The sequence below is a fragment of the Podarcis bocagei genome, assembly GCF_964188305.1.
Source record: "Podarcis bocagei genome assembly, chromosome: 17".
Taxonomy (NCBI): domain Eukaryota; kingdom Metazoa; phylum Chordata; class Lepidosauria; order Squamata; family Lacertidae; genus Podarcis; species Podarcis bocagei.
The window spans coordinates 30,074,958-30,101,316 of NC_138143.1; the positions used below are offsets into that span (position 1 = coordinate 30,074,958).

A 26,359-nucleotide genomic window follows, 5' to 3' on the forward strand; every position below is an offset into this window, starting at 1 on the left:
TACAATTAGATGTTACTTTTAATAGGAAGTAAAGGGTGTGTGTGCATAATCTTTAGGGATCCAATAACTTGATTGTTCATCTATTTTCCCATGTTCTGAACATCTCTTCAAGAGCAAAATATTTTCACAATGCTTTTAAAACAGAAGAGAAGGCAAGTTACTGGAACATTACAGTCCTTTTTAAAGCAATACAATGACGATAGCCTTTAGAGTCCCAGAGATTGAAACTATAAGATTACAAGCATTTAAGACACCTAGTTTTGAAATACTTGCAGCTGTATTCATTGATCAATTTCACTTTGAACAAAATATAGGTAGGATGGAATCTGATTTCTTCATAAATACTTTCACAAGGATGGAGAGTTTACATTTTCTTCATTGGCAATAAAAAAGTGCTCAATTCACAAAAAGGGATACATCAAACCCAAAACATGCAATGGTTGTTCATTTTTTAAAAAACCAAACTTTACTGTAACCCAACATTGAAGTAAGCAGTAATTCAGTTAACTTGTAGTATTTGCCCAAAAGAAAAAAGGTCTAAGTTTAGCTTTGTGTATATAGCCTCTCCATTTATTATGAAAGGAAGGGGGCAGGGAAAAGAACATACCTCAAAAATCAATGATCAATAATCTAAAACAATGAGTGGTTTAATTTGAATTTTTAATCCAGCACTTCATGTGAAATAATGGGCCTCTTGCAGTAATTAGATACATCTGAAGCAGCAAAAAAACCCACCACCTACATTTTTGGCATATTTTAACGTTTATTCAAATATATTTTTTCCTTAAATTTATGAAGCCATTATCCAGTGTTATCATGAAATACAGACTGTTGATTCTAGGTAGCCTTTGCTATCTCCAAGACCAATGTTAATTAAAAAGAAATAAAGCAGGGCACCACACTAATTTTGGGAGCTAGTACACTAAAAGAGTGAAAACCTGGGGGAGGGGGCATGAACTTACAATTTATAGAAGAAAGGAACTAAGTATCTGCAAAAAAGCTGGTTTTTGGTTGTATAGTATTTTACACTTTGATCTGCTACACCTGCCAATTTAGAGCAGATGTGCTTGTCTTTCCTTGTGTCCTTTCAATATTTTCTCTCCCTCCCCCCAACCTTACACAAAGTATCATGGATATGAGCCCAAGTATCCCAGACAATCCAGTGAACAGTAAGTGTAATGCACTGGTGTGATGTGTGAGATTTTAAAAGTCTCTCCCTTTCAATCTTCATCAAAGTTCTGTTGTAGAAGGAAGTTGGCTGCCAAGTTTTCATTCTTCTCACATGCAAAATACGCTTGTATCACAAGTCCTTCAGGAAATCCTAGCGCCTTTAACTGTAGGATGGAAAAAGATATTAGAATTCACATTTCAGGCACAAAACTCCTTGTTGAGCATAAATTCCAGGTAGATAATTCTGCTGCCATTTGCTGGCACTTTGTCCAAATAACTTGCTCCTACTCTACCTAGCAACAGGTCCCCTTTCCCACTCCTCCCACAAAAAGCAGACAGCTTCAGTTACTACTATCACTATTATTACTAAAATAGGGATACACAGCAATTGTTGAAATAAATAAAAGAAAAATGTTCACATAGGTAAATTAAGCAATGTATAACCAGAAAGGTTAACAAGTTCAAACTCCTTATAGCACAGCAATACAGCCCTGGAGAAGGAAAAAACCTCTGTGACCTTTCAATCACTAATCAATACTGCCCATAAGAAACGACTGCCTGCAATTTGCACCTCATGACTACAAGTTAATTAGTACCTTCTGTACAAACACCCAATTTGCATTCCACATGGTGCCATGAAGTCAGATGCTTTCACAACCCCCCCCCCCAAAAAAAAGAACAATAACCAACTTGGTTTTGCCAACTTGGTCTTTGTACATACAGGCTATACAAATGCTTTTTTGAGGCAGGCTTGACAGACCCACAATAAAGATCCTGAGATCTTGCTTCCTGGGCTCTCAATTTTGGGGCACAACTGACAGGGTAAAGGATGGATCGATCAGTAGTGAAGACTCTGGATGGTCTGCCATTGTCTTTTAATATGGAATTACAGGATGTGCAATACATGGCACCCCTCAAATCTTCACTGACAGCATTCAAGAGTAAGAAGAGCAGAATTCAGGTGAGGAAGTTGCCGTTTTCATAGATTTTTTTTTTTTTTTATCTCACGACATCAGTACTGGATTCAGGCAAGAGTTTAGGAAAGATGCTATTTTCACCTGGCTGTCTGAGATATGTCAGTGAGGTTACTACCACTTCGCCATCTGGTGGCAGGGAGAAAATAAATGCCTTGAAGAAGTTCAACAAGAGCTCAGGAATAAAATCGAGGATGATGTCATATGGTAAGTTGGCAGCCTCCCTTTTAAGTAGAAGAAATGCAACTGCTGGCCTGACTGCAGTGGCATCAATCTTATCAATCAATGCTAGCCGAACAGACCCTGACCAGCCACAGGCAAACGTTATCATTCTCACTAGGCACATCTGCCCAGTCAAGGAAGACCCCTTTTCCACCTTAGGGAATTTGGATCAGGCACAGTTCCAACCAAGGTCACTACTTTCCATAACTGCTGAATCCATAACTGCATTGTCTAGAGTTCTACTTGCAAGATGCTACATCTTCAGGAACAGTCTCCATCCATTCAGGCTGAGGCTGGGTCCCTGTAGCTTCAATGTGAGTCAACTGCATGTTCTGGCCGCTTCACAGCAATGTCAGGTGAGCAGAAGCAGCTGGGAATGACTACATGTAAGCTTCAGCCTGCAACTCACCTAATAATATCAAGATCCATCACCGACCCTGGTGAGATGCAGTTACCAATAAAAGACTAGCCCAGACCTTTCCAAGCTTTTCATGTTGGTGGCAAACTTTTTAGATATGCAGTATTTCAGTTTTACTAGCAAACTGGAGGTTAAACTAACCCCTTTCTAGCCCCAGAAGAGTGTGGACAGCGTTTGCGACACACCTACACACTGCTGCTGACACACTAATGTGTCGTGACACACAGTTTGGAAAGGTCTGGACTAGCCCTTAAGACACATCCACCTGTATACTAAATACCACCAGTGGTCTTCTAGAGTGAAGGATTCACTATACTTTTTCAACCAACAGGAAGACCATGCTGGCTTGATGTACGCTACCAGGATCTTCTACCAGACCTAGATAACCAGAGTGTCAGATAAGTGCACAAAATGACACCACTTTGGCTATATACTCCTGCTCTCAACTTTGGAAATGGAAGGTATGGTAACAGAGAACGGGAAGCTATTCTCTACTTCAAGAACAGAGACAATAATGCTGCACTCACTCTTTCTATAGCTTCTTTTTCCTGAGGTGTTACTTGAATGTAATTCATGTGACGGCTTCCAGCTTCAGCTATGCTTCCTCCTCCGCCACCGCTGCCACCGCCCCCTTGACCAGACTCCTGAACAGGTTCATTTAACATCTGAATAAAATGTTCTTGGTGTTGGCTTATTTGCTGTGGTGCATGGGAGGACAAAAGCAAACAATACACTGAAATAAAGCATATTCATTCCTACCAATAGCCTTAAGCACAATCACTTCTGTTTGTACTAATAATGCAATCAAAAATGGCGACAAATAATAATCAGGAGTGCCTTACAATGATATATTTATACATGCTTTAAATTTAAAAAAGTTAACTGAAGTTAATGTGCCTCATCAACTTTACTGCCTCTCCCCATGCATATAAATAAACCACCTGAAAACACAGAGACAACCCAAAATGTTTTAAAAGTCACCTGCAATAATTGAGGATTTTCCCGCCCTATTTGCTGTAGCAATGCAGGCAGAAGAGATGGATTCTGCTGAATAATTTGCCTCATCTGCTGGAACTGAGGCTGGTTTCGTAAAAATTCAAGTGGGTGTCCTGAAAAGGAAAGAGGTATGGGTAGATTTTTTATATATCTACACACGCATATAAAATAAATATTTATTAAATATTTTACCATGGAATATCATGAGAGTTGTTGTCCTTCCTCCCAAAAGCCTTTTTCAACAGGTATGATGCCCTGAATCATATAGGGTTGACATGTCTTTAACTCCCAAGGCTTAGAACTTTCTTACTCAAAGTGACAAGAAAGAGATTAAAATAATTCCTCAGTTTCTGACTTGAGGTGCATGACAGAGCAAATTGCTAATTTTTCTTGTGAACACCATGCTTACTGTCTGGTGTACAAGGGCGTTTTGTTTTGTTTTGTTTTTAAAAAAATTGACTTATAAACAGAAATCAGACCAACGATCAGGCATCAGGCCCTACAAAATCCAAAGTAGAGCAATGAATTTTATCAAAACTTTTAACACTTTGTCTTGAGGTAGAAAAACCACTATAAAGCTCACTCCAGAGCATAAAATGTATATTCTAAGTAATTGATATTTGTTTTAGAGAGGCTGAAAAGTGAGCAAGTGCCAAATCAAGTTTTTGCTATCACATATATTATTCATTTTTTACAGCCTACCTCAATCTCCCTTAATATAGGTGTTTATGTCTATTTATCGCTATCTTTTCGCTACAAAAATTAGTAAGTCATTTTTATGAGATGGCTAAGTTACTTGAGCCTTATTTTAACCTCAAAATCACAAATCCAAGAAAGCAGCAGCACACACACTGCTGGAATAGTTTTAGGAGCGAGGAGGCACCTAATTTTCAAGTGTGAAATTTTCAATGTACATTGAAAGCCTGCAAAGCAATGTATTAATAATGGCTGAACCTCTGCAGTTCAACCTCTAAGTTCATTTTAGCTCATTCTAAATGGCATCAAGTATTTGCTTTCCACACACCCACACCCAAAAAATTCAACGTTTCAGATACATGTTGGTGGTCAGTTGTATTTTACCAGTTATTACCAAGTGAAAAAAAGATTTATTAATCAGTCTGCATAGAACTGATTTCCAAGACAGACTGCAACAGAAACTACCTAAGGGCAGTTAGTTGCTCATACAGACATGTACTAGGGAAAAAATACAAGTCAGAAAGTTCCAAGTCTTTTAGGGAAGTAGTCACAGGGAAGGAATGTGCACACAACCACGTTATCCAAATTGAACCATCCAATGGATTTGTGCAGAACTTTTCGAGAATGGAAAGCTTACCTCCTGTAGAACTAGTAGTAGTTGTGGTTGTGGTAGTTGCTGCTGCAGCTGCTGCAGCTGCTGCTGCTGCTGCTGTTGCTGCTGAAGATGGAGAAGCAACCGTGCTGGCTGCTTGAGGGGGGTCAGCCATTCCTTGACTCTCTCTGTCTCCTGGGATACCCTAAAATGAGCACAGCCATGTTAAAAGAAATCAGAATTAACAAGCCTTCCAAACTGGCATAGTGTGTAAAGTGCTGCTGGGCAATGGCAAAGTGTTTATGTTCCAGTGATATCCACAGTCATATTTTTTGTTAGTGGCTTAAAACAGGACATATATTTGGCCACTTCTTGGAAATACACAAGTGAATTAATGGAGTCACATTCAGACGACTGTAAACTATCACCAGTATATTCCCAAGTTGTCAGACACTCAATGTTTGTCACAGATCATCAGCATTAGCTGTAACAGGTGACATACAAGGCGACAAACAAGTCCAAATCAAGTGCTGGATAAAATTCCACTTCTCTGAAACTGTTCCCCCTCTACCTCCAACTTCTTGCATCATTTGAGACAGGCCATATTTTAAAACAACAAGCAGATCTGCATGCAGAGAGATTCAATTGAAGGTCAGAGGACTTGCTTCCAGAATCTTGGGGCTTTGAAAAATACTAGGAATGCTACATCCAATTCCAACTAAAGGGATCTTGGTTTTAATAAAGGAAAACCTGGGGCCAAGATATGAAGAACTGTTCAACTAATACCCTGAACCAAAGGACGATTTGGGCCTGTTCTTCTCACAAAGCCTCACACTTCATGGCAACAGATTTTTGAAACTGAGGTTAACTAAGGCAGTCTCAGACTGAACATTGATGCTCTCCAATACCAAACCCTAGACTGCCTCAGCCAGCTGGGTGGGCAGTAAGAGGACACCAAGAAGAGCCATGTTCTGACTATGATCTGGTGTCAGGTACAAACCCTTGAAACTGTAGCCTAAGTATAAAGGCTTTTCTGATTAATACGAAGTTATGTAAGTGACAGCCACACTCTAATTCTTCCAATCTATGCTGGTGCTGCACTAAGTACCTGACGGAGCACAGCTGGAAAAGGTCAGACCTGGGCTGCTAATACACCCAAGTCTTTGTGATGTATGCCAGGTCAGGCAACCTCACCCACAATCAAATTGTCAATTATACAGGTGGGAGGGCAGGTTGGCATAGCTATCTAGGTCCCAAAGGCTGGTGGATGGCCCAGCAGAGGCAAGGATTTGCAGTTTCCTCTTTTATGCTAAAAACCTTCTGCCATGCAGAAACAATAAGTGTGAAGCTTGGCTGTTGCAGGGACTGTTTCGGCAACTGAGGTTGCTTTTCACATTTTAAGCCACACCAGCCTTTTCAGAAAAGTGTGCAAAGACAAACCAAGACCAAAATCACTGAAGTAGGAACACAAAGCTAATCAATGCCACACCAAAGAAGTTCAGGTAAATAACAGCCAGCAGACCTAAGCTAAATGTACAAATGTTTTATTGTGTACAGAAATTAAGATGCAGCAATGATACACAATGCCTACGATACACAAATCTGAAAGTCTGATAGACCCAGGGTCCCAGCTGAAGTTTTTTTGTCCCCATAAGAGAACAAAAGGGCTGGAGTTGCTGAACACTCAAACTAGAACTGAAGCAACTAGCAAGCATATCTTCTGCAGTATTATTCATTTACACAATTAGCATTTTCATTCTAAAGAGTTTGTGCCTCCATTTCCCCGCTCCATGAAAGTACTTTGCACTTCATTATAGTTAATTGAAAACTTAGCAAGCCTGTTCTCGAAGAGGCATGGCCACAGCTAAACAAGCAGCGACTTAGCTTTCCACCTAAGCAATTCTGCTCAGCTTGACATGACTAAAAAAAAAAGTAATCTATACAAAAATGGGTTATAACATTTTACTATCTAGAACTGACACAAAGGGGATGAAATGTATGAACGTTACTTAACCAGTGGTGAACTTAAGATTGAAACAACGGAATTAGTAGAAGCAGACAGCTTATAAGTAGTCTCCCATAAATGATTAGAAAACCTTGTCCAACCATTTTATGTACTAAATACTTAGATATTTTGCAATGCCAAGGTTACCAGTATATTGCAGGTAGGGAACTTTACAAACGATTTTGCAATAGATGGTTCAGGAGTGGGCAATGGCTTCTGGAGCCAACTTGTACACTTTATAGTAAAAGAAACACACCACCTTTCAGAAGTCACCTTTACATATTCTCAGGATAGGGAACCTGCAGCCCTTTGGGGTTTTTTTTTACTTCAAATGCCATCAGCATGGTCAATCAGGGAGTGTTGAATTTTTCAACTTTCAAATTCCAAAAAAGAGGGGTGTTAAAAAGCTGTAACATGACTTGGGGATTCAAAAGATATTTTGGTTAAATTAATATAATTTAGTTTTGCTAAAATATTTAAAATATTGAATATTTTAAAAGTTTTGTATAATTTCCAATAATTTTAAACTTGCCCTATTAATTTTTTTGTAAAAAATGTGTGTAAAATCACATAAAAAGCATAAAAAATGATTGCCAAGTACTTGCAGTTATGTAATACATTAATATTATTTTAATATTTATATATTATACATATTTTATATTAAACTGTATATTACAATCACACACATATATATAATTCACTAATTTGAGCAGCAGCTATATTTTTTTCTTTCACAGGTTGAAGAATCTTCATCTGTGTTATAACAATTGCTTGCGCGTCTGTGTGTGCTACTACCCTCCTAACCAGTGGGGATTGACCTACAATGGCTTCTAAACAGAGAACAAGACTAGGGACATTCGCACATATGAGCAACCTAATTGGAACTGGCAGAGAGTTGTTGCCCTCTGAACTCCCAACTCTGAGATGTTATGAGGTATGGGCTATTGCTAAGAGAACAAAGCACTGAGGATGTAAGGAACTGCCCTGCCCTGCCAATGTTGGTTGCAAAAAGGAAGCTCACATTAACTGTACATGCCCTAAGGAGATGAAGATCTCTGTGAAGGAACTTGCTTTCGTTAAAGGTCAGAGAGAGAAGACTGGTTTTATTGGACCATATCAAGATTGGCTTGCCAGATCTGCCTGAACATAAAAGACACACTTTTTTCCACACACTTCTTTCTGGATCCAAACTCATTTCTCCTATATTTGCCATTTCCAAAGCATCCTTCTTTCTTGCATATCAAAAAGGTTACACATTTTTTAAAACAGTAAAGAGGAGAGCATTTGGATCATGGCTGAAAATTACATTTGTTTTAACAGCAGAATGAAAGATAATAGGTCAGCTATAATGTTTTATTTTCAGTTTTTATTCACCTCCCAACCTTTGGTTTTTCTTTCTGTTAATGACTGTGTCACACCCAAAGTCGGTGGCAGAAGGCATAACAAGAAATTATGAATATCAAGAGAACATGCTCACCATCAGAAGATACTCCACTGCTCTATCAGGATTGTTGAAGCTGGCTCTCAGTGCAGCAATTACTTGCTCTCTCTCATAGCCCATCGACATGATCTCAGTCACCATATTTTCATAGGACTGACCTGTTACTAGGAAGAACAGAGGAGCAACGATTAAGATGAAAGAAACATGCAGATTTAAAGAAGGTGGAGGGAAGGTGTCAAAAATATCCATTCCTTGCTGCAGTCATTAATTAATTATAATAACTTCTGGCTTAAGAAAGCCATTTGAAGTACAAGGCTACAAAGTGTTTTTCCTAGACAGATGCCGATCAGTTTGGGTTTTTTTACTTTTGAAATGTCAAGCTTAATGCAAAAGCTATTCAAGTGACCAACTGTAATTGAGCATTATTAGCCAATACTGTTAGAGAGGGGTGGGAAGAGAGAGGTGGAGGCAGATCCACAGTACAACAGGATTCTATGCAGCAATCTTCAATACATAAAGCAGATATCAATACAAGGCCCTCGTTTTTCCAGAAGTACTGCTTAACAACATAGATAACGAAGTTTTAGAAAAGTAGTAATAATTTATTAAGAATGTATTACTTATACCCTCCACATCTGACTGGGTTGCCCCAGCCACTCTGGGTGGCTTTTAGTACCAACAATAATCAGATCCCCCTACTGATCCTACCCATTTCCCTACCCCTAGCAACCCTCAACACCTTACAATTAGAATTTCCCTGTAAGTAATTGCCTAAGCAAAGTAAGAACTTAATTAACAAAATTGATCAATTCGGCAATTCCCTATTGAACACATCAAAATGAAATTGGATACATATTATTCTACATTTCTAGAGTTGCCATCTTGGCAGCAGACAACTGGTATTTACCCCTTAAGTTTTACAAATGCCTTTGTCCCTATGGTTGAAAACAAGTCCAAATGTAGTTAATACTGGGGACATACTGTCTCCCTCCAACTCCCCCTCAGAAATCTACCCTCTTGTAAAACTACCAACGTTAATAGCTGTAAACTTTGACTGCTGAATTATATGGCTTGCAATTAATTTGGAGCATGTGCTTTTGACACAGATTTAAGAAAGGCAAGATAGTGAAACCAGGAGGTGCAAGTAAAGTTTGTTGTATAATAAGACTGGAGATTGTTCTCTGCAGATAAACTCACTTGCCATATTAAAATATTCACTAACGCTGACATTTGAAAGTGTCACATTTTTTGAATTACAACGCTAATGTCTGAAGCAGGGTGCAAGCGGTGCTTTTTGCGAGTCTTTCATAGAAGAGGCACTCAAACAACTATCAGAAAATACTTACCAAGTGCACTTGTAGCATCCTCAAAGAGATTGGATCGCAAAGTATCACCTGTGGTACTGTAACAGAACAAAAACCACTCATTTCCTTTAAAAAGGCTCATGCGGCTTAAGAGTTCAAGGGGCTTATATTATAATTTTGCTTATGAATAATCAAAAATGGTTTGTCTGCAATATATACATCTGTTTTTACCCAAACAAAATGCCGCTAGTAGAAGTTGTCCAAACATCCTTTCCCACAGTAGTTGCAATCCATGGAGACACAAACTGGATTATGAAAAATACAGACTAGCACCCACCACTATAGGTATTGGCTTCATTGCTCACAACAGAAATTCAACCAGGGATATGAGGGTAAAGTACAAAATAATGCAAGTGGCACGTTCAGTAGATGTAGTCTACTGACATCTGACCAAGGGTCAAGCTTCAAATGCACACAAATTTTACCAACTCTCAGACTGACTCATTGTTTGCTGAAACTGACTGAACAGATGTTCATGCCCAGTTTCCAAGTAGCTTCCTTTGGTGCATCATTTAATCACTTTTCAGGGAGGAAATGGAAATGTTTAACAACCTATCAACTTGCACTCTAGTGAAATACTTAAAAAAACTAGAACATGGCTAAATCTACTGTTTTTGCTTCATCCTGTGGAAAAGCTACATTGCCATATTGTAATTATTGCAGAATCACCTTGAGCAAGTATACTTGCAAGCTACTGTTGTATAAGTTCTATTAACAAACATATATAAAAGCTCAAAGTTAACACCATATTGACAACTTCACACAGTAACTCAACTGGAAACGCAGCCAGATGGACGGGGTATAAATAATATATTATTATTATTATTATTATTATTATTATTATTATTATTATTATTATACATGGCATATTAACCATTTTCAGAAGTTAGTAAAAAGACTTGTACAAGATAAAAATGCATTGTTGCTCTATACTGAAGCATTGGTTTTTTAAAAAATAAAACAGGATTTTTGGAAGGAAGCATGTAGGAGGGTTGAAAATTAATACTTCTCTTTTTCAGCAATTTTGATGCCCTCCAAGAAGTCCTAGTGCCAAAATTAGTATAAGTGGTGATAATAAACAAGACTTTGGTTTCTAATAATCTGCTCATACCTGTCTGTAGATGTTGGGCTAGTGGCAGCTGGTGTCTCTACTGGTTTATCTGCTGGTTTCTCTTCTACAGGAGCACTTACAGGCACAGGTTCACAAGCCACTGCAGCTGGTGTCGGGGCAGCTGGTGCAGGTGCTGAAACTGGTGCAGGGGCAGAAGCTGGAACAGGTGTAGGTTTGGGGGCTGCAGCAGCTATCGTAGAAGAACTAACAGTAGTGGTGGTATCATTTGACTGCTGGGTTGTAGTTGGAGATGGAGCTGGAGCAGCAGCCGCTTTGGGCTATAAAACAAAGAAATCTAAATGAATCAAATTCACAAGCCATCCTTTTTCATTTTTAGCATGCACCAATGATTGGCCGTTTTCATACACCTCTTAGGGCTCATCTTGGAAGTTACATCCACCACACAAATACTGATTTATATCACTCCATATACCTGTTGCAGTGTTAGCTTCTCATGAGCATATGTAAGAGTCCAAAAGAAATCTGATGGGTTTGCATTAGCATAGCAAAAGCAGCCATTGTACATGAAAGATATTACACACAACAGTAGCCCCTTGGAATTACTAAAACTGCAATGATGTGATCAATGCAAAGCGATGAGACAACCTGTGATGTACTCAGATTAGACCAATTGAAATTAATGAGAATGAGTAAATTTAGATCCATTAACTTCAGTGGGTCTACACAGATTAAAACTTAGTCGGCTATAACCCTTTATGGCTAGAAAACCACCGTGCACATTTTGTGTCACTTGGTATTACCGCATGTATCATGCAATACCCTAAGTGTATTCTTTTCAACATTCTTACAACAACTGTGCAGTTATTCTAGAAATATAATTTATACCCAATCGCATAAATATGGTTATGCTGTTTCTACCAGAGCAGTACTGTAGTTTTCAAACTGTGTTCCAAGAACTGTTGACTTTATTTCAAACTTTTTGGGCATTTCTACAATGTGAAGATCAGTGGTGGCAGGTATTTTTCCATGAAAGACAGACAGCTGGCCCTTCACTACCAAACTTCTACTGAATGGATATTGAGTGTGTTTCAGAGCATCCACAAATAGTGATAGTGTGAGCCAACCAATCTGATCTGATTCTTCCAGCATCATACAGGTTTTACTGGACGTATTTGTGCAGTTTACAAAACAGGACACATCAATGCAGAAAGGGTTAACAATCAAACCATCCCTGAATAGATCTATACAGTAAGCTAAATGCCTGCCAGTAAAGAAAACATTTTTGCAGCAGGAACACAATCAGGTCGTTTGAAAAGCAATTCAGCAAAATCCTGTTTAACCATTGTTGAAAACCATCAGTCATCAATATGTTCAAATAGACACAGATAATATGGCCACCAAGGTCTGGTTATAGGTTTAGTTCATTGCTATTTTTAGTGGCCTTGAGGAGGCCACATTCTCAGAAAGACAAACTGAAAAAGAAGGACTGTTGCCAATCAAGCAACAAAATGCACATTACAGCAAGCTGCAGAGTCGTTGCTCTATTTCATCATCATCAAGATTTGTAGACCGCCTTACCATACTTAAAATTATGCTCCAGGCAGCTTACAACGTAAGATGATTTACATAATTACAAAATAACAAAAGTACTCAAGCAATAAAAGAAAACACATCAAAAAGTACACAACCAAATTGAGCAATTTCCAGATACACTGTAAGAATGGCAACAAAAAAAACCTAAACTATACCCTGACCCAGGGGTAGTCAACCTTTTTATACCTACCACCCACTAATGCATCTTTCTTGATGGTAAAACTTCCTTACCGCTCAATGGAAGGAGGATTCAGCTTGTGCCGTAGAACCCCCTACCGCCCACCTAGAGTCCTGAAATGCCCACTAGTATGCGGTAGGGACCAGGTTGACAACCCCTGCCCTAACCCAAGGGTCTGTTCAGCAGCCTCAGCTTTTGTAGCTGGAGTCAGTCAAGGACCCATCCTCCAAAATCAGGTGGAAAAAGGCTAGCAAGGCAGATCATTTTTGACCTGACAATTTTCAACATATCCCACCATAACCTTAACATCAAAATATAGTTTCATCATGCTGTCAATTGTAATACATAGAGAATGTGTCTCAAAGATGGACAGTTTTCAGTTATGTCAGCTGCCCATCTACTATCTGCTCTAATTTAATCTGACAAACAGGGGAGGATCTGATCAGAACTGTCTAGGATACCAGTATTTGAGATAATGAAAAATCACACTTAACAGTAATTTAGATAAAGGTGTATGTTAAACCAAGTGTATTTTTCAACAGATATATAAATAGCCAGGATCCAATAAATTCCAAGAGATGTAAAAGAGAAGAGAATATAAACTCTTGAGTTAATAAGTAAAATTTAGCTACTTCCATTTTTAAAAATATATTCACCACTGCTACATGCACTTCACAACAAATTCTCACAAACCTTTATAGTATACATTTCAACATTCTTGTTTTTTCTGTTATTATAGTGCTGAATGTTCTCTTAATATATTACAAAACTAGAAAACCTCAGGATAAAAGTTACCAACAGCCTGTTTTCTTATGTTACAAGTCAATAAAGAACAATTTAAGAGCAACCCCCTGCCACCCATGCCAGAATATTACTGATTACACTGAGACTTACTTTTGTCACCATAACCACCACAAAGTTCTTTTCATCGATTTTGTATTCTTTAAGAGCAGTATCATCATTAAGAATTTTACCTAGAAAATTAAAGTCAATCATGTTAGTTTTTCTTCACATTTAATATGATAATCACATAAATGCAATAGCGATGTGTTCACTCTGTGTAGAAATCTAAAGATGGAGTCAAATGGTGATAGTCATTTAGTTAAACATACACCATATTTTTCCGTCTATAAGATGCCCCCATGTATTTTGGGGGACTCAGATTTAAGAAAATGGGGGGAGATGGCCCAGAGTATAAGACGCCCCCTAATTTTTGACATTATTTTTTAGGGGGAAAACCTAGTCTTATACACGGAAAATACGGTAGCTAAGGTAGCAGCACATGAAGTTAGTTGTCTGCAACCTCCAGACAAATGATTCTATCCAATGTCTCCATGTGTGTCACTTTTCTTGGCTACTATGGGGTGATAAAACATTTAAGTTCTCCATGCTGCTGCAAATTAAGTAAACACTGTGTAGCTGCTAGTCATCCTTTTTCGTGCTATGTTCATTCACTGACTTTCTTAGTTTCTGTATAAGCAGTCATTCAAAAAAATCCACCAATATATTGAATTTCGCCTGAGTCCCATTGCTTGTTTACAATGTAACCTCCATTTGCTCTAACAATTTAACTAGTCTACAGCAGAACTTTTTCCAGCTTAATTGATTTTGAATATTGATGAGGGAAAGCAATCTTTTTTACCTAATTTTTTTTACCTAAGTCAGTCTAGTACACTAAGCTAGCCCAAATACAGACCAGGCATTTTTAGCCAGTGACTCAAAAAAGGAGGGATTCTTTAAAGGACAGCTACTTCTCACTTTCTGGCAGTTGTCTGTACTGTAGCTACAATATTGCTAAATAATAAGTTAACAGCGAACAACTACTAATGTGATAGGAAGAAACACATCTCTATATTGACAAGTAGATACACAGGAATTAGGGCTGCTCCCCACACAGAAGCGAACCCCTCCCTATCTCAGGGCAGGATTCACCTTTGGAGTCCCATCAATGGAAGTCCTGCACAAGGACTTCCACTTGTGCAACAAGGCTTCCCCCCGCTCCTAGAAACAGGCTCGGGGACACACACAGGAGAACCTCCAGAACAGCGTGCAGGAGTGGGGATGCTCTCTGGAGAGTTGAAATGCGTGTACTGATGGCAAAGCTTGCCTTAATGCAGAACTGACTTCCTTCCAATCTGTTTCCACCTGAGAAAACACTATTGTTCCATTTTAGTAGCTATGGCAGTAAGGAAAATGTGAGTCAGTTCTAAAAAACTTATTAAATTAATGGGCTTGTTCATGTTTCTTTAATGTGAGATTAAAAACTTCTATAACTCCCACCGCATCTGTTGGTATGTATCTATAATTTGGCATCCTCTCCAATACAACTAAGCTATTGGGCTTGATATAAGATACATCTTGGTGTTAAATATCCATGCAACAATTTAAAGTGAATCTTCTGTAGTAGCTGGTGGCAGAGGTTTATATTGTGCTTTTGCCCATAAATTGTTCCATTTATCCCCTTCAGTGTTTGTATTCCACTATCAATTAGCGACAGCTTGCTGTAAGGGTAGGTAACTGAGATTATGTATGTTTAGTGCTTTGTTGGAACATTCTATATAAATGCCGTAGATCAGGGGTCAGCAAACTTTTTCAGCAGGGGGCCGGTCCACTGTCCCTCAGACCTTGTGGGGGGCGGACTTTTTTTTGGGGGGTGAACAAATTCCTATGCCCCACAAATAACCCAGAGATGCATTCTAAATAAAAGGACACATTCTACTCATGTAAAAGCATGCTGATTCCTGGACCGTCCGCAAGCCAGATTTAGAAGGCGATTGGGCCGGATCTGGCCCCCGGGCCTTAGTTTGCCTACCCATGCTGCAGATTATTGTAATTTAGCTGAAGCATCAGATGCAAAATAAGTTAAGTCCAAAAGGAAGCTGAATTCCTAGCCATATACAAATTCTTTCTTCTGGGAAAACAATGGTCAAGGAGACTTCTTCTATCAATTCCATATATTACCCAAGAGATTAACTCTTGGTTTCTTTGGGTGTGATCAAGCCCAAAATTAAGCATTTATTAAGCCCCACTGGTAGCAAGGAGAGAGTTAAGTATGTGCCTAAATCCCTCCCCAATAAGATTGAAAAGCTTCTCATGTCAGCTGGATGGAGCTCTTTGTGACCTGCCAACTTTTTTGGTTCCTCTTTCAGTAACACCTAGAAATAATATCTATGTGCAAAAACATTACCTGCATATATTAATTTTTGGCCTGCTACTGGAAAAGCATCTTTCCCCTTTTCTGATTCAATCTTCTCTTTCAACGCTTTCACCTACAACAAACAGTTTAGTTAGAAAGTTTAGTTAGAACTCTTATGAACAGTGTTTTCAAATATATGCACATATACACACACACACACACACACACACACACATTAGGACGCCTGTGATGGCAACATTCTTTGTCTGTGATACCAAGTTTTGTTTCCTCTACTGCGTATGGGGAACTTATGGCTTTCTATATGCTGAGGAAATACAACTCCCATGAGCCCCAGTCAGCATGGCCAATGGCCAGGGATGACTGGAAACTAGAGACATCTTAGAGAGCCACAGGTGTCCATTCCTGCTCTGCTGGAAGCATTTTCTGTATTAATAATTCTTCAACAATTAGATAATTCTGTCAGTTGAAAAGATTACATGTAATCCAAACATTAAATACACACCTATGCTCAACACTTCAGTTTAAACTTTCAAAATGTTCAGCCCATAGGACACAGATTAAGTTAATCATATTTGTACCCTCATCCTTCTGCTCAGGGTCTCACTTTACCCTAAAAATTCTGCAAGGCAAATTAAGCTACTCAGCGAAGCTGAATAGGAGTTTGTTTCCCACATGCAAACCTAAAACTCTAGTCTAGCGGTAGGGAACCTTTTTGGCTCCACAGACCAGAATGATGAGCCAAATTTGACAGGTGGGCAGGTCATCAGATGTTTTTGGCCTACAACTCCCATATTCCCTAGCTCACAGAACCAGTGGTCAGGGATGATGGGAGTTGTAGCCAAAAAACATCTGGGGACCCAAGGTTGAGAAAGGCTGAGTTAGAGGGATGAAGCATGTGCTAAGAGTTTGCCCAGATATACTTTGCTATCAACATCCACCCCTTTTCATAGATTCATTTTATGAATCTATGTTGCAGTCCACAAGAGTGTGATGTAGCATGCTCTCTCAGTTTCAGTGTTCTTATCTTCCTTTTGACAAGTGTCAGATCCTTAATGCTATTTTAGTGATCAAGGATGAAAATCTGAGAATTCAAGATGGCAATTATGTTTCAAGAACCACAAAACTCTGTGCATTAGTTTGGAGCTCTTGACTGTGTACTGGTGACTAGTAAAAGAAAATATATATACTCTGCCTCTTCACAAAAATGGCTGAAGTGGTCAATAACATTTGCAAGAGATCAACCCCCACAACTCAATTAAGAAGTTAACACAATAAAATCAGACAACAGGAGATAACGTATAAAAAATACCAGTGCATTTTTCGTGTGCATTTAAGCTTTTTGGTACAATTTTGTGTCTGAATTTACACCACATGAAGATCCAAAGATTCCACAGTATTAACTTAAAGAACTGAGCTTATGCAAGTCTATTTAATGCAGCATGTTGTCCTTCGGTCTCAGGAATGCATAGGCAGAAATAGGGCCAGAAGTACTCATCAGCATTGAGTAACTAGACAGCACTGTCTTTCTATAAGGAAGAGACTGCCTTTAATTTAAGTCCAGATCTTTATTAATAAGTCTGATGCAATTTCCCTTCCCATGACAAAAGCATATTCATTCAGCAGCATGTAGAACACGCTGACAATAGCAAAAATGCCATGACCAGGAAGAGTTTTAATTTGACTGTCAATCTGCCAAGGGAGTGGGGATATGAGAAGAGAAGATCTTTCAGGAATGCCATTGATGACTTTACACCTTTATACTTCATGGCAGCATGCCTGAGAATCTTGTATTGCCAGGCAATAGGAATTTTATCCCTTTCCTTCTGCCATCCAATTTACTTGCTGATCTCATATTTTAGATGGGTGGGGGTCCAGATTAGTGCATGCAGTAGGCTTAGTATCAAGGATGGATGAGTCCATCTCCAATCCTAGTAACTTTCACAGATGCTCACCCACAGTTCTGTTCCAACATATTTCCACATTAATCTGCAATTCTTGTAATCCACATAAATATTAGTATTCAAATTTAATGGTTTAAACAAGTATTTTAAAACATTCTCTCAAAACTTAACAGAGAACTGCTTCAGGGCATTCAGAAATACTTAAAACTAAATTTCAATCGATGCATTAATCCAAGAGGCATGGATCAAATCAGAATTCACGAAGTCATCAAAGTAAAAGAAGGTACAATGTACCAGAGACTGACAAACAATTAACAATATGGGATGAAAAATCTGAAAGTTCAACTTTACATTGAGCCAATTCAAATATATTTTCAATTCTGCACAAGTTAAGAACTTTACTGCATAATCATTCATGGTTTTGCCAGAAAGAAAATTATGAACAACTACCAAGCATATACTTTTAGCTATCTTTGTTCCAGCATCATCCCTACCTTTGTTCAAAACCATAGTCACCTAACTACAATGCTGCATGTTTGTAACTTCTGTAATTTGGGTGCTAAATACTTAGAAGCTGCCTCTGGAAAGAACATGTCCTTGAAAGGACGGTAGAAGCACAAATGAAGAAAACAAAGACTTGTAAATGAACACTGCTGAAAGTGATCTGAATAGCATCTGAATCGCCATGCATAAGTCTATTCCCTGAAAAAGTAAAATTGTGCCATAGTTTTGAGATAAAAATAAGAGTCAGGAAAAGATTTTGCAGATCCATTCATTCTACAAAGATTTTCATTTACTAAGGCTGCAATCTTATGTTTACTAAGGAGCAGTGGTAGATTGTTTTATTTGATGTTCACCTGGGGGGGAGTTGACTAGACAGTACATTGTGGCGACCAAAACTTAGGTTCAATTCTAGGTGCCATTTGGCTATTAGCTTATATATCTGAGTTTCTAATACTGGTTGATAACAAATAGAAAAGCTTAGATACAATGCAGAATACAACTGAACAGAGCACCAACATCAGATTCCTTAACATTTACCCTGAACAATTTCATGAGTTGTCCAGTTTCCAGAAAATGTATTTGCTGGCTAAAAGGACTGCAAGCTATGATGGGCAGGACATTGGCCAGTGAGCAGTGTTGCCTGTTTCCCTTTACTAACTCCTTATGGTCAGTAACACACCCCTTCTCTTGACATTTTGAAGTAGGTACTTCTCAACACTATTTTAGCACCTGTTTGCTGTGCTGCAGTGAAGGGGTAAATACATCTCTGAATAGGAGCAAGCGATGGCATAATCTGCTGGAGTAGCAAGGAGGATCCTCCCCACAGTGAATGAGGTGATTCACTGAGGGACGTGGATGGTACCGTGGTCTAAACCACTGAGCCTCTGGGCTTGCTGATCAGAAGGTTTGACAATTCAAATCCACGTGATAGGGTGAGCTCCCATAGCTCTGTCCCAGCTTCTGCTAACCTAGCAGTTCGAAAGCACACCAGTGCAAGTAGATAAATAAGTGGCACAAAGGTGAATGGCATTTCCGTGTACTCTGGTTTCTGTCACAGTGTTCTGTTACACCAGAAGCGGTTTAGTCATGACCCGGAAAACTGTGGACAAACGCCGGCTCCTTCGGCCTGAAAGCGAGATGAGCACTGCATCCCACAGTTACGTTTGATGGGACTTAACCATCCAGGGGTCCTTTACTTTTTTACCTTTAATGTGGCTTTCAAGTCTGAGACAGATAAATTAGAGCAGTGTTTCCCAAACGTTTTTGGGCAACGGCACACCTGTTTACCGGAAAAAAATCTCGCGGCACACCACCATTAAAGCCCCGCCCCGTGACGTCAGCGCGCAGTGTCACGCCAGGAGGGACGCACAAAAGTGAAAGTTTTTTCCCTTCCCCTTGCCGGGGTGGGAGGAGGCAGCAGAGCGAGGGACTGAGGGACGGCGGCAGCTGAGGCGGCGGCGGCTGTTGTGCTGGTGGCGGCGATAGCGGGCGGAGGAGGAGCCGTCGCCGGGAGTTGCTGCTGCTGCTGTTGCTGCTGCTGCCCGGACATGCCGGCCTCCTCCTCCTCCGCTGTCTCGCAAGCAACCCACCCTCCCCCCGCTTCCCCAGACCGTCTCCCCCCCCCACCGCCGTGTCCCCTACCTGTGCTGCAGCCCCACTAGCCCCAGCGTGATCACATGGGGCACGTCCAGCTCCGTGGGCCACAGGCCGGAGGCGATGCACCCGAACACGCCGCACTCCTCCCGAATCCCCAGCTCCTCGAATTCCATGGTGCCCGAGCGAACACGTGTTGTTGTCAGCGCAGCTGCTTCTGTTATTGCCGCTGCTGCCTCCTGCCGCCGCCTGGGTTTGAGGGGGGGGGGCGGAGGAGGAGGGGAAGGAGGAGGCGGCCTCAGAGGCGCGAGTTCCTCTCCGCGCCCACCCCTTGCGCCCGCCTCATTTACATGCATACATTACCAAGGGGCGAAATTCCCCGCCTCGGGGCTGCTCCGCGTGGTGGAGTTGGTTTCCCCACCCCAGAGGAGCAGAGCAAGAGAGGTCGCCTTCGGGGCGGGGGGGGCTACTTTGTATCTGCCTTTGGACACAAGTTAGCTCCCGCTCGCTCTTTCTCTCTCCCCACAAGTTAACTTTGTTTCCCTCTCTCTTTCTCTCTCCGCGCGCGCGCTTCTGAGAGCGAGTTTTGCCCAGTGGCTCCGAGAGTGTAAACGGCTGGCTGAAGTGCTGAGGAGACCGCGAAGGGCGGAGGGAGCTGGGCTTTGCGCGCGACGGAAGGGGTTATTCCCCCCCCTTATGGAAACGGGGTTTGAGGGAATAAGGGGTAGGGAGGAGACTTCGGTTTTTGCGCGACTGAGCAGGGGAAGGGGGCGTCGGCGGGCGCTCGCCTCAGATTGGAGAAACGCTACCAAAGGGTTGTGAGCGGGGGGGGTGTGTGTGTGTTAAAAACATCCCTCCCTCCGTGGGTGGAGGAAAGGGGGCTGGGAGGCAGGATGTGGCCCCGGCGGAGAGCTTTAGGTGGCCCAACCCCTTCCCTTTCCCAATGAGGTGGAAGCATTGGCGGGTTTCTGCAACCGCGCCCCGCCCCCTTCCGCCGTCCGTGCCCCCCCTCCCTTCGTACGCAGCCCCAAAAGTGCCTCCGGACTCCGAACGCGCTTCTTTTTCGGGTCGCTTCCCTCTCGCGCGCTGCTCACTTGGTTTTGTTCTCTCCTAGGCGCCCGACTCGCCCGCCTCCCTCCCACGGCACACCAGCCGGTGTCTCACGGCACACTAGTGTGCCGCGGAACACCGGTTGGGAAACACTGAATTAGAGAATGAGGAAAATAATCAAGCAGAGGGCTGGACACTTCTTCTTTACATGGGGTTCCTACTTCATGCTAGAAGTTTAAATAGTTAACATTGATTTGCACATCAAATTAGAAGATAAAGCTTGGTTTCAATGTGTTGAACGTCTTTTGTTATAATGTGTTTACTATTTGCATTTATTATATAAAACTCTATTTGATGGTTGTGAAGCAAGCATCAGAACCCCAGGAAATAGTGCCTGCTCTCTATCACCCTTTAAAACAAAAGAGCTCTTGAGAGTGCTCCTTGCCGTGAGGATTTTTATGAAATTATCTGAATGACAAATTTGCTCAACACAGACTACCAGGCAATTGGCTATCGCCAGCCTTGGCTTAAATATACAAAGTTACTAAGAAAAACTGTATCCACCTTGTGTTTTCCTTAGCTGAACACAGAACCACTGAACAACTCCAAAAAAGCCATGAAGTAGGCAATAAATTACTGGCGTATCTTTCATATTTACTAAAATCTACAGCTCATCAAAATGGCATTTTCCAAAGATACACTTCTAAATAGGGAATGCAAAAGAGATCATAGAGGTGAAGCCTGCAGCAATCTACAGACCAGCAGAAACCATTCAAATAATCAACCTTTAAATGTCAGTGGTTCCAGTACTGCAGTGTGGTGAAACGTTTTTAGCCTTAGCACCATGTTGCTCAGTTGAACTGCTCCCCACCCCCACCTGCCCAAACCAGGGGTTTGTATACTATTGTTATGATTTTTAGTCCACATCTTCAATGTACATTTGGCATTCCCAAGGCTTCAAATAAAGTTTAAGCAATGCTAGAAGTGGTGAGTACCAACAATTCAAGGACACTGTTTATCCAAACAGTATTTACTTGTTTAGTGCCATGAGTACTTAACATATAACCATGTCATCCTTACAACAATTCTGTAATGTAGTTCAGCATTATCCTCATATTACAGAAGAATGAGACCTAGTGCACGGATGGGGAACCTGTGATCCTCCAGATTTTGCAAGAATCCTAACTCCCATCAGCACTTTTTCTTGGTGACTGAAATCAGTCCACACAATACAAACACATAATTTCTCCTCCGTATAAACATCAATTTGAAAAAGTACAATAGAAACATTAACTGTTCAAAGTACTCTCCATTGATCCTAGTAATCCTAACAACTTCATACAATAGCACAATATGATCTCCAAAGTAGACAAATATCTTGAGGTTGAGATAGTAGCTTGCCTAAAGACAACCATGGAGTTCATGATGACTGAAGATCAAAAATACATCATTCCCCATACTCCAAAGCAATGTTTATACATTTACTACCTTCCAAGCACAAGGATTAGGATAGTTCTGAGATCTTACTGATTCATCCATTTGGCTTGCAAAGCCAAGAACAGAACTGCTACATCCAAAATCAACATGGTCTATGGAAAAAGCTTTCATAGCTACAGGTATGCCAGATTTGTCCCAACTTCCCACCAGTACCGCCACTACCTTCCTTGGTAATAAATCTGCAAATGTAAGGCTATAGGGTGGCTTCAGGAAGGTGTAATAGTAACTATTATACAAGTACTTGGTTAGTTTGGGAAGCATTTTAGCAAATATGAAGCAGTATCAATGGAGCTGCACATAAACCTGACATGAAAAACTGGACAGAACCATCCTTCATGACAGACAGCCATATTCTATATTACTCAGAAAGGGGCATCTAATCATAATTTTTAAAATCTGGCATGAAGAAACATTTTAAAGCAGACCTACCAGTTGTTCTACAGTTTAGGTTATTTTATAAGCTTACTTAACCTATCTATAGATACATGGTTGTAGAGGAATACCAATAAAGGTTTCAAGATAGTTTTGACACAAAATACACTACTAAAGCTGAAAACTGCACTCTCAGAGCAACACCCAGTTTTGTTAGTCTGCATGCGGAACAGACTTCCACCAGTGCCCATGAGACTTCCCTTTCCTATGGTTCTCTCTTTCCTATGCAGCCCCACCATCCACAAAATCTTCTCCAGAGGACTGAAAGACCCTCTGGAGCAAAGACGGTTGTTGTTTTGTTTGTGGGGATAGGAAAGGAAGGAAAGGTCTGGTACAGTCCAAGGAAAATACATCAAAACAATGTCTTCAAATTTATTTGTTTCCTGCACATTTTGCAGTTTTAAGGAATGACTTGTAACATCTACCTTCTTGCCTAGATTCTCTGTAATTTATGGTATGCAAGGAAAATATTAAGCTTTTAAAGGGTCAAGTTTCTAATGGAATTCTATACAACTTTCTTTCTTACAAGTTTTCAGAAATTGTGCTTTCTGTGATGAGAGACAAGAACTCTGGAAAGTGAGAGACAAGAACTCTGGAAAGAGGAGTGGAAAGACACAGAGCGCAGCTCAGTGCAGAATATTAAGGGTGTTGTATCTACCCCTCACATACTAATGTGAAGGGAGCAACATTTTTAAAGAAAACTGTGTGACAATATAGGTTCACTTTCATTGACCACTTATAGCTCAAATGTCACAAAGTGTAACATGTCTTTATACCTTTCCCCATTTTCTCCAAAAGGCTCAAGCATTCAGCTCACCCAGGCTGCAGAAAGTGCCACTATTAACCAACAACAGAACAACATTCCTGCTTCCTAATCACCTTTCTGAAGAGACAAATCAATACAGCTCACACCAGGGAGAGGAAAAACACACATCCCAACACTTACATCACACTGCCTCAAGAAGTATTTTAATATGCGAGTGCAAAGATTGCTCCTCTTCTACCTACTTATATTGTAACGAGGGTTTGGCTTGGAATAACCATTTGGAGCAGTCTGTGGAGGAGCCTGCATCGCCCTATTTTCTCCAGCACTAGGCACACCAGTTTAGCAACCGGGCATAAACTTTAAGAGACACAGATTATATATATATATATATATATATATATATATATATATATATATATATATATATATATATATATATATATATATCTGGCATTCATATATATATGAATGAAACAACTCCCTTGCAGTCTACACTTCGATGCGTAGCGCGTCCTTTTCTGATTCTACCCAAAACAGGAAAAGCACGGATCGCTGCACAAGCGGGAAAAATTTAACCTTCAGGAAGAACCCCCCCCCCCCAAAAAAAACGCCTTAGCATACCCTCTCGCTGCCCACCTCTCACGGACACGGGCCTTTTTTTCCGCTGCATACCCAGAGGGCGGGAGCGCGCGCGCGGGCAGCCAGGCAAGCAAGCCAGCCAGCCAGCAGGCACCCAACTCGCACACGCCCCTTCCTCATGCGAAGCGAAATAATGCACAGTCATGGCAAAGCCCCGCTCGAGGACGCCGCCAGAGCCACCCACCAGCCCCCGCTCTGCCCCTCCAACCACCGTTGGAGCCTCTTGCACGGCAGATATACAAGCTGGACGGGCATCGAGTATAGATTGCAACGGGAGGCACCTCCTTCCCAGGCCTGGAGAGGGGTCGACGGAGGAGGGGCGGAGGCACATCCCCTTCCCCGCCTTGCAACGGAGCCTGCGTCAAAGGCCTCGCCGGAGAACGGAACCTGCAGCCTGGCTCGGCTCAGTCCCGCCGGAGGGGCCCCGAGGCCTCCCGACCACCAGCCCGCGCCATGGATTCTTCCCTCCCTCCCCCCAAGAAAACACCCCGGTTTCCCGGCCTCCCTCCCTCTAACTTTCCCCTACCGCAACTTCTGAGGAAAACCGCCTCGAAGGAGGCCTCGAAACGGGGCTCTCGCTCGCCGCCACCCCACGACTCCTGTCAGCCGAACCTTCCCCTCAGACCCGCCGCGCCGCCCAATCCCAGGCCTGGGCCTAGCCCACAAGCTCGGCTCTCCCGCTCCCTCAGGCCGCACCGTCTCCTCAGGGTCGATGTCTATCTTGAAGGTTTGCTGCTGCAGCGTCTTCAGGGTGATCTGCATGGCGGCAGCTGAGCTGTAGGCCGCGGCGAAGCCGACCCCCGCAGGCTCCCTCAGGGAAGGTGGTGGTGGTAGTGGTACTGGTGGTGGCGTCGGCGGCGGGAGCTCCCCCTGGGTCCTCCAGTCACCGCTCCGGCCTAGGCTGGCTCGGGCTATGGTGGGTGAAAGTCGGGGGAGGGGGGGGAAGGGAGGGAGGAGTTGTTGTGGGCGGAGCTTAGGAGGAAAAGGAAACGTCCCCCTCCGTCGCTCTCTCGCGCTCAGGCGGGCCATTGCGCACGCGCGGCCCAAGGAGGCGTTGACAGGGATCCTCGCGCTCGGCTCGCGGCCCAGCTGCTGCGGCCGCCGACGCCGCCATGATGACAGCGATGACGAAAGGCACCTTCCGCCACGGAACCCCCCTCCCCCTCCTTCGACAAGAGGAAAGGAAGGCGCGAGGGAGCGCGCATGTGTAAAGGGTGGGGGGAGGCGTACGTGCGTGCGTGTTTGTTTGTTTCCGCCCTTCTCTTTTTTGAAAGGGTGGATGGGTTGCGCATGCGTATACGCGAGTGGCGAAGGCCGGGCGGAACCGAAGCAGAGGGAGGAACAGTTGCGAGGCGGGGATCGAGGGCCGAAGGCGGGAAGAGGCGGAATAAATGGACGCGGGGGGAGGGGAAGCGAGTTTTCCAGCACTGGGGGGGGGGGCGTGTTACTTAGTGGTTTCGTTGGGGATTGAGGGTTTTCCCCCCCGTATCTTTATTGTAGATCTTGTGGTGGTTTGTGTGGAAACAATTCGTTTTGGTCGTGTATTATTTAGGTTGGTTTATTTATCGGTATTGTTATTCATTAAATTTGTAAATAACCCCTTCATCCCAAGATCGCAGGGCGGTTCACAGAAGAAAAATACAAATGGTTCATGACTACTTTTGTTTTGTTGTAAGCTGCCTTGACCATGGTTTGACCTGTGGAAAGGGGGTAGAGAAATAAAATTATGTATCTCCTCCATTGTCTCCCAAGACAGACTTGTGCCAACAACAACAATGAATGTATGTATGCATGTATGTACCGTATTTTTCGCGCCATAAGACGCACCAGACCACAAGACGCACCTAGTTTTTGGAGGAGGAAAACAAGAAAAAAAATATTCTGAATCTCAGAAGCCAGAACAGCAAGAGGGATCGCTGTGCAGTGAAAGCAGCAATCCCTCTTGCTGTTCTGGCTTCTGGGATAGCTGCACAGCCTGCATTTGCTCCATAAGACGCACACACATTTCCCCTTACTTTTTAGGAGGGAAAAAGAGAGTCTTATAGAGCAAAAAATACGGTAAATAAATAGCCTTGTGCAAGAGAAATAAAAGATAAGAA

The 26,359-nt window shown here is 41.8% G+C and overlaps 1 protein-coding gene across 2 annotated transcripts; it reads right to left on the bottom strand.

The window, feature by feature from the left end:
* On the bottom strand, positions 1-25,215 carry RAD23B (RAD23 homolog B, nucleotide excision repair protein). Of its 2 annotated transcripts, none has more exons than XM_081176612.1 (10): positions 24,957-25,215; positions 15,909-15,990; positions 13,616-13,695; positions 10,990-11,267; positions 9,861-9,916; positions 8,551-8,678; positions 5,114-5,273; positions 3,766-3,893; positions 3,312-3,500; positions 1-1,334 (listed from the first exon to the last, which is right to left on the bottom strand). In XM_081176612.1, exons 1-10 carry the CDS (start codon positions 25,020-25,022, stop codon positions 1,221-1,223), a joined length of 1,281 nt encoding a protein of 426 aa, XP_081032738.1. In that variant the 5' UTR covers positions 25,023-25,215; the 3' UTR covers positions 1-1,220. The 2 variants fall into 2 exon arrangements, with proteins under 2 accessions (XP_081032738.1, XP_081032739.1); XM_081176613.1 differs by having other exon boundaries at positions 3,312-3,482; positions 24,957-25,213.
* Positions 25,216-26,359: the final 1,144 nt, after the last annotated feature.

Bases quoted from the DNA above. Each gene is read 5' to 3' on its own strand.
- RAD23B (XM_081176612.1), bottom strand. From the start codon at position 25,022: ATGCAGATCACCCTGAAGACGCTGCAGCAGCAAACCTTCAAGATAGAC. The intron at 15,991-24,956 runs GTGCGGCCTGAG...TGTTTGTTGTAG, and splicing joins ACATCGACCCTGAGGAGACG to GTGAAAGCGTTGAAAGAGAA. The intron at 5,274-8,550 runs GTGAGCATGTTC...TGCTCATTTTAG, and splicing joins CAGTGGAGTATCTTCTGATG to GGTATCCCAGGAGACAGAGA.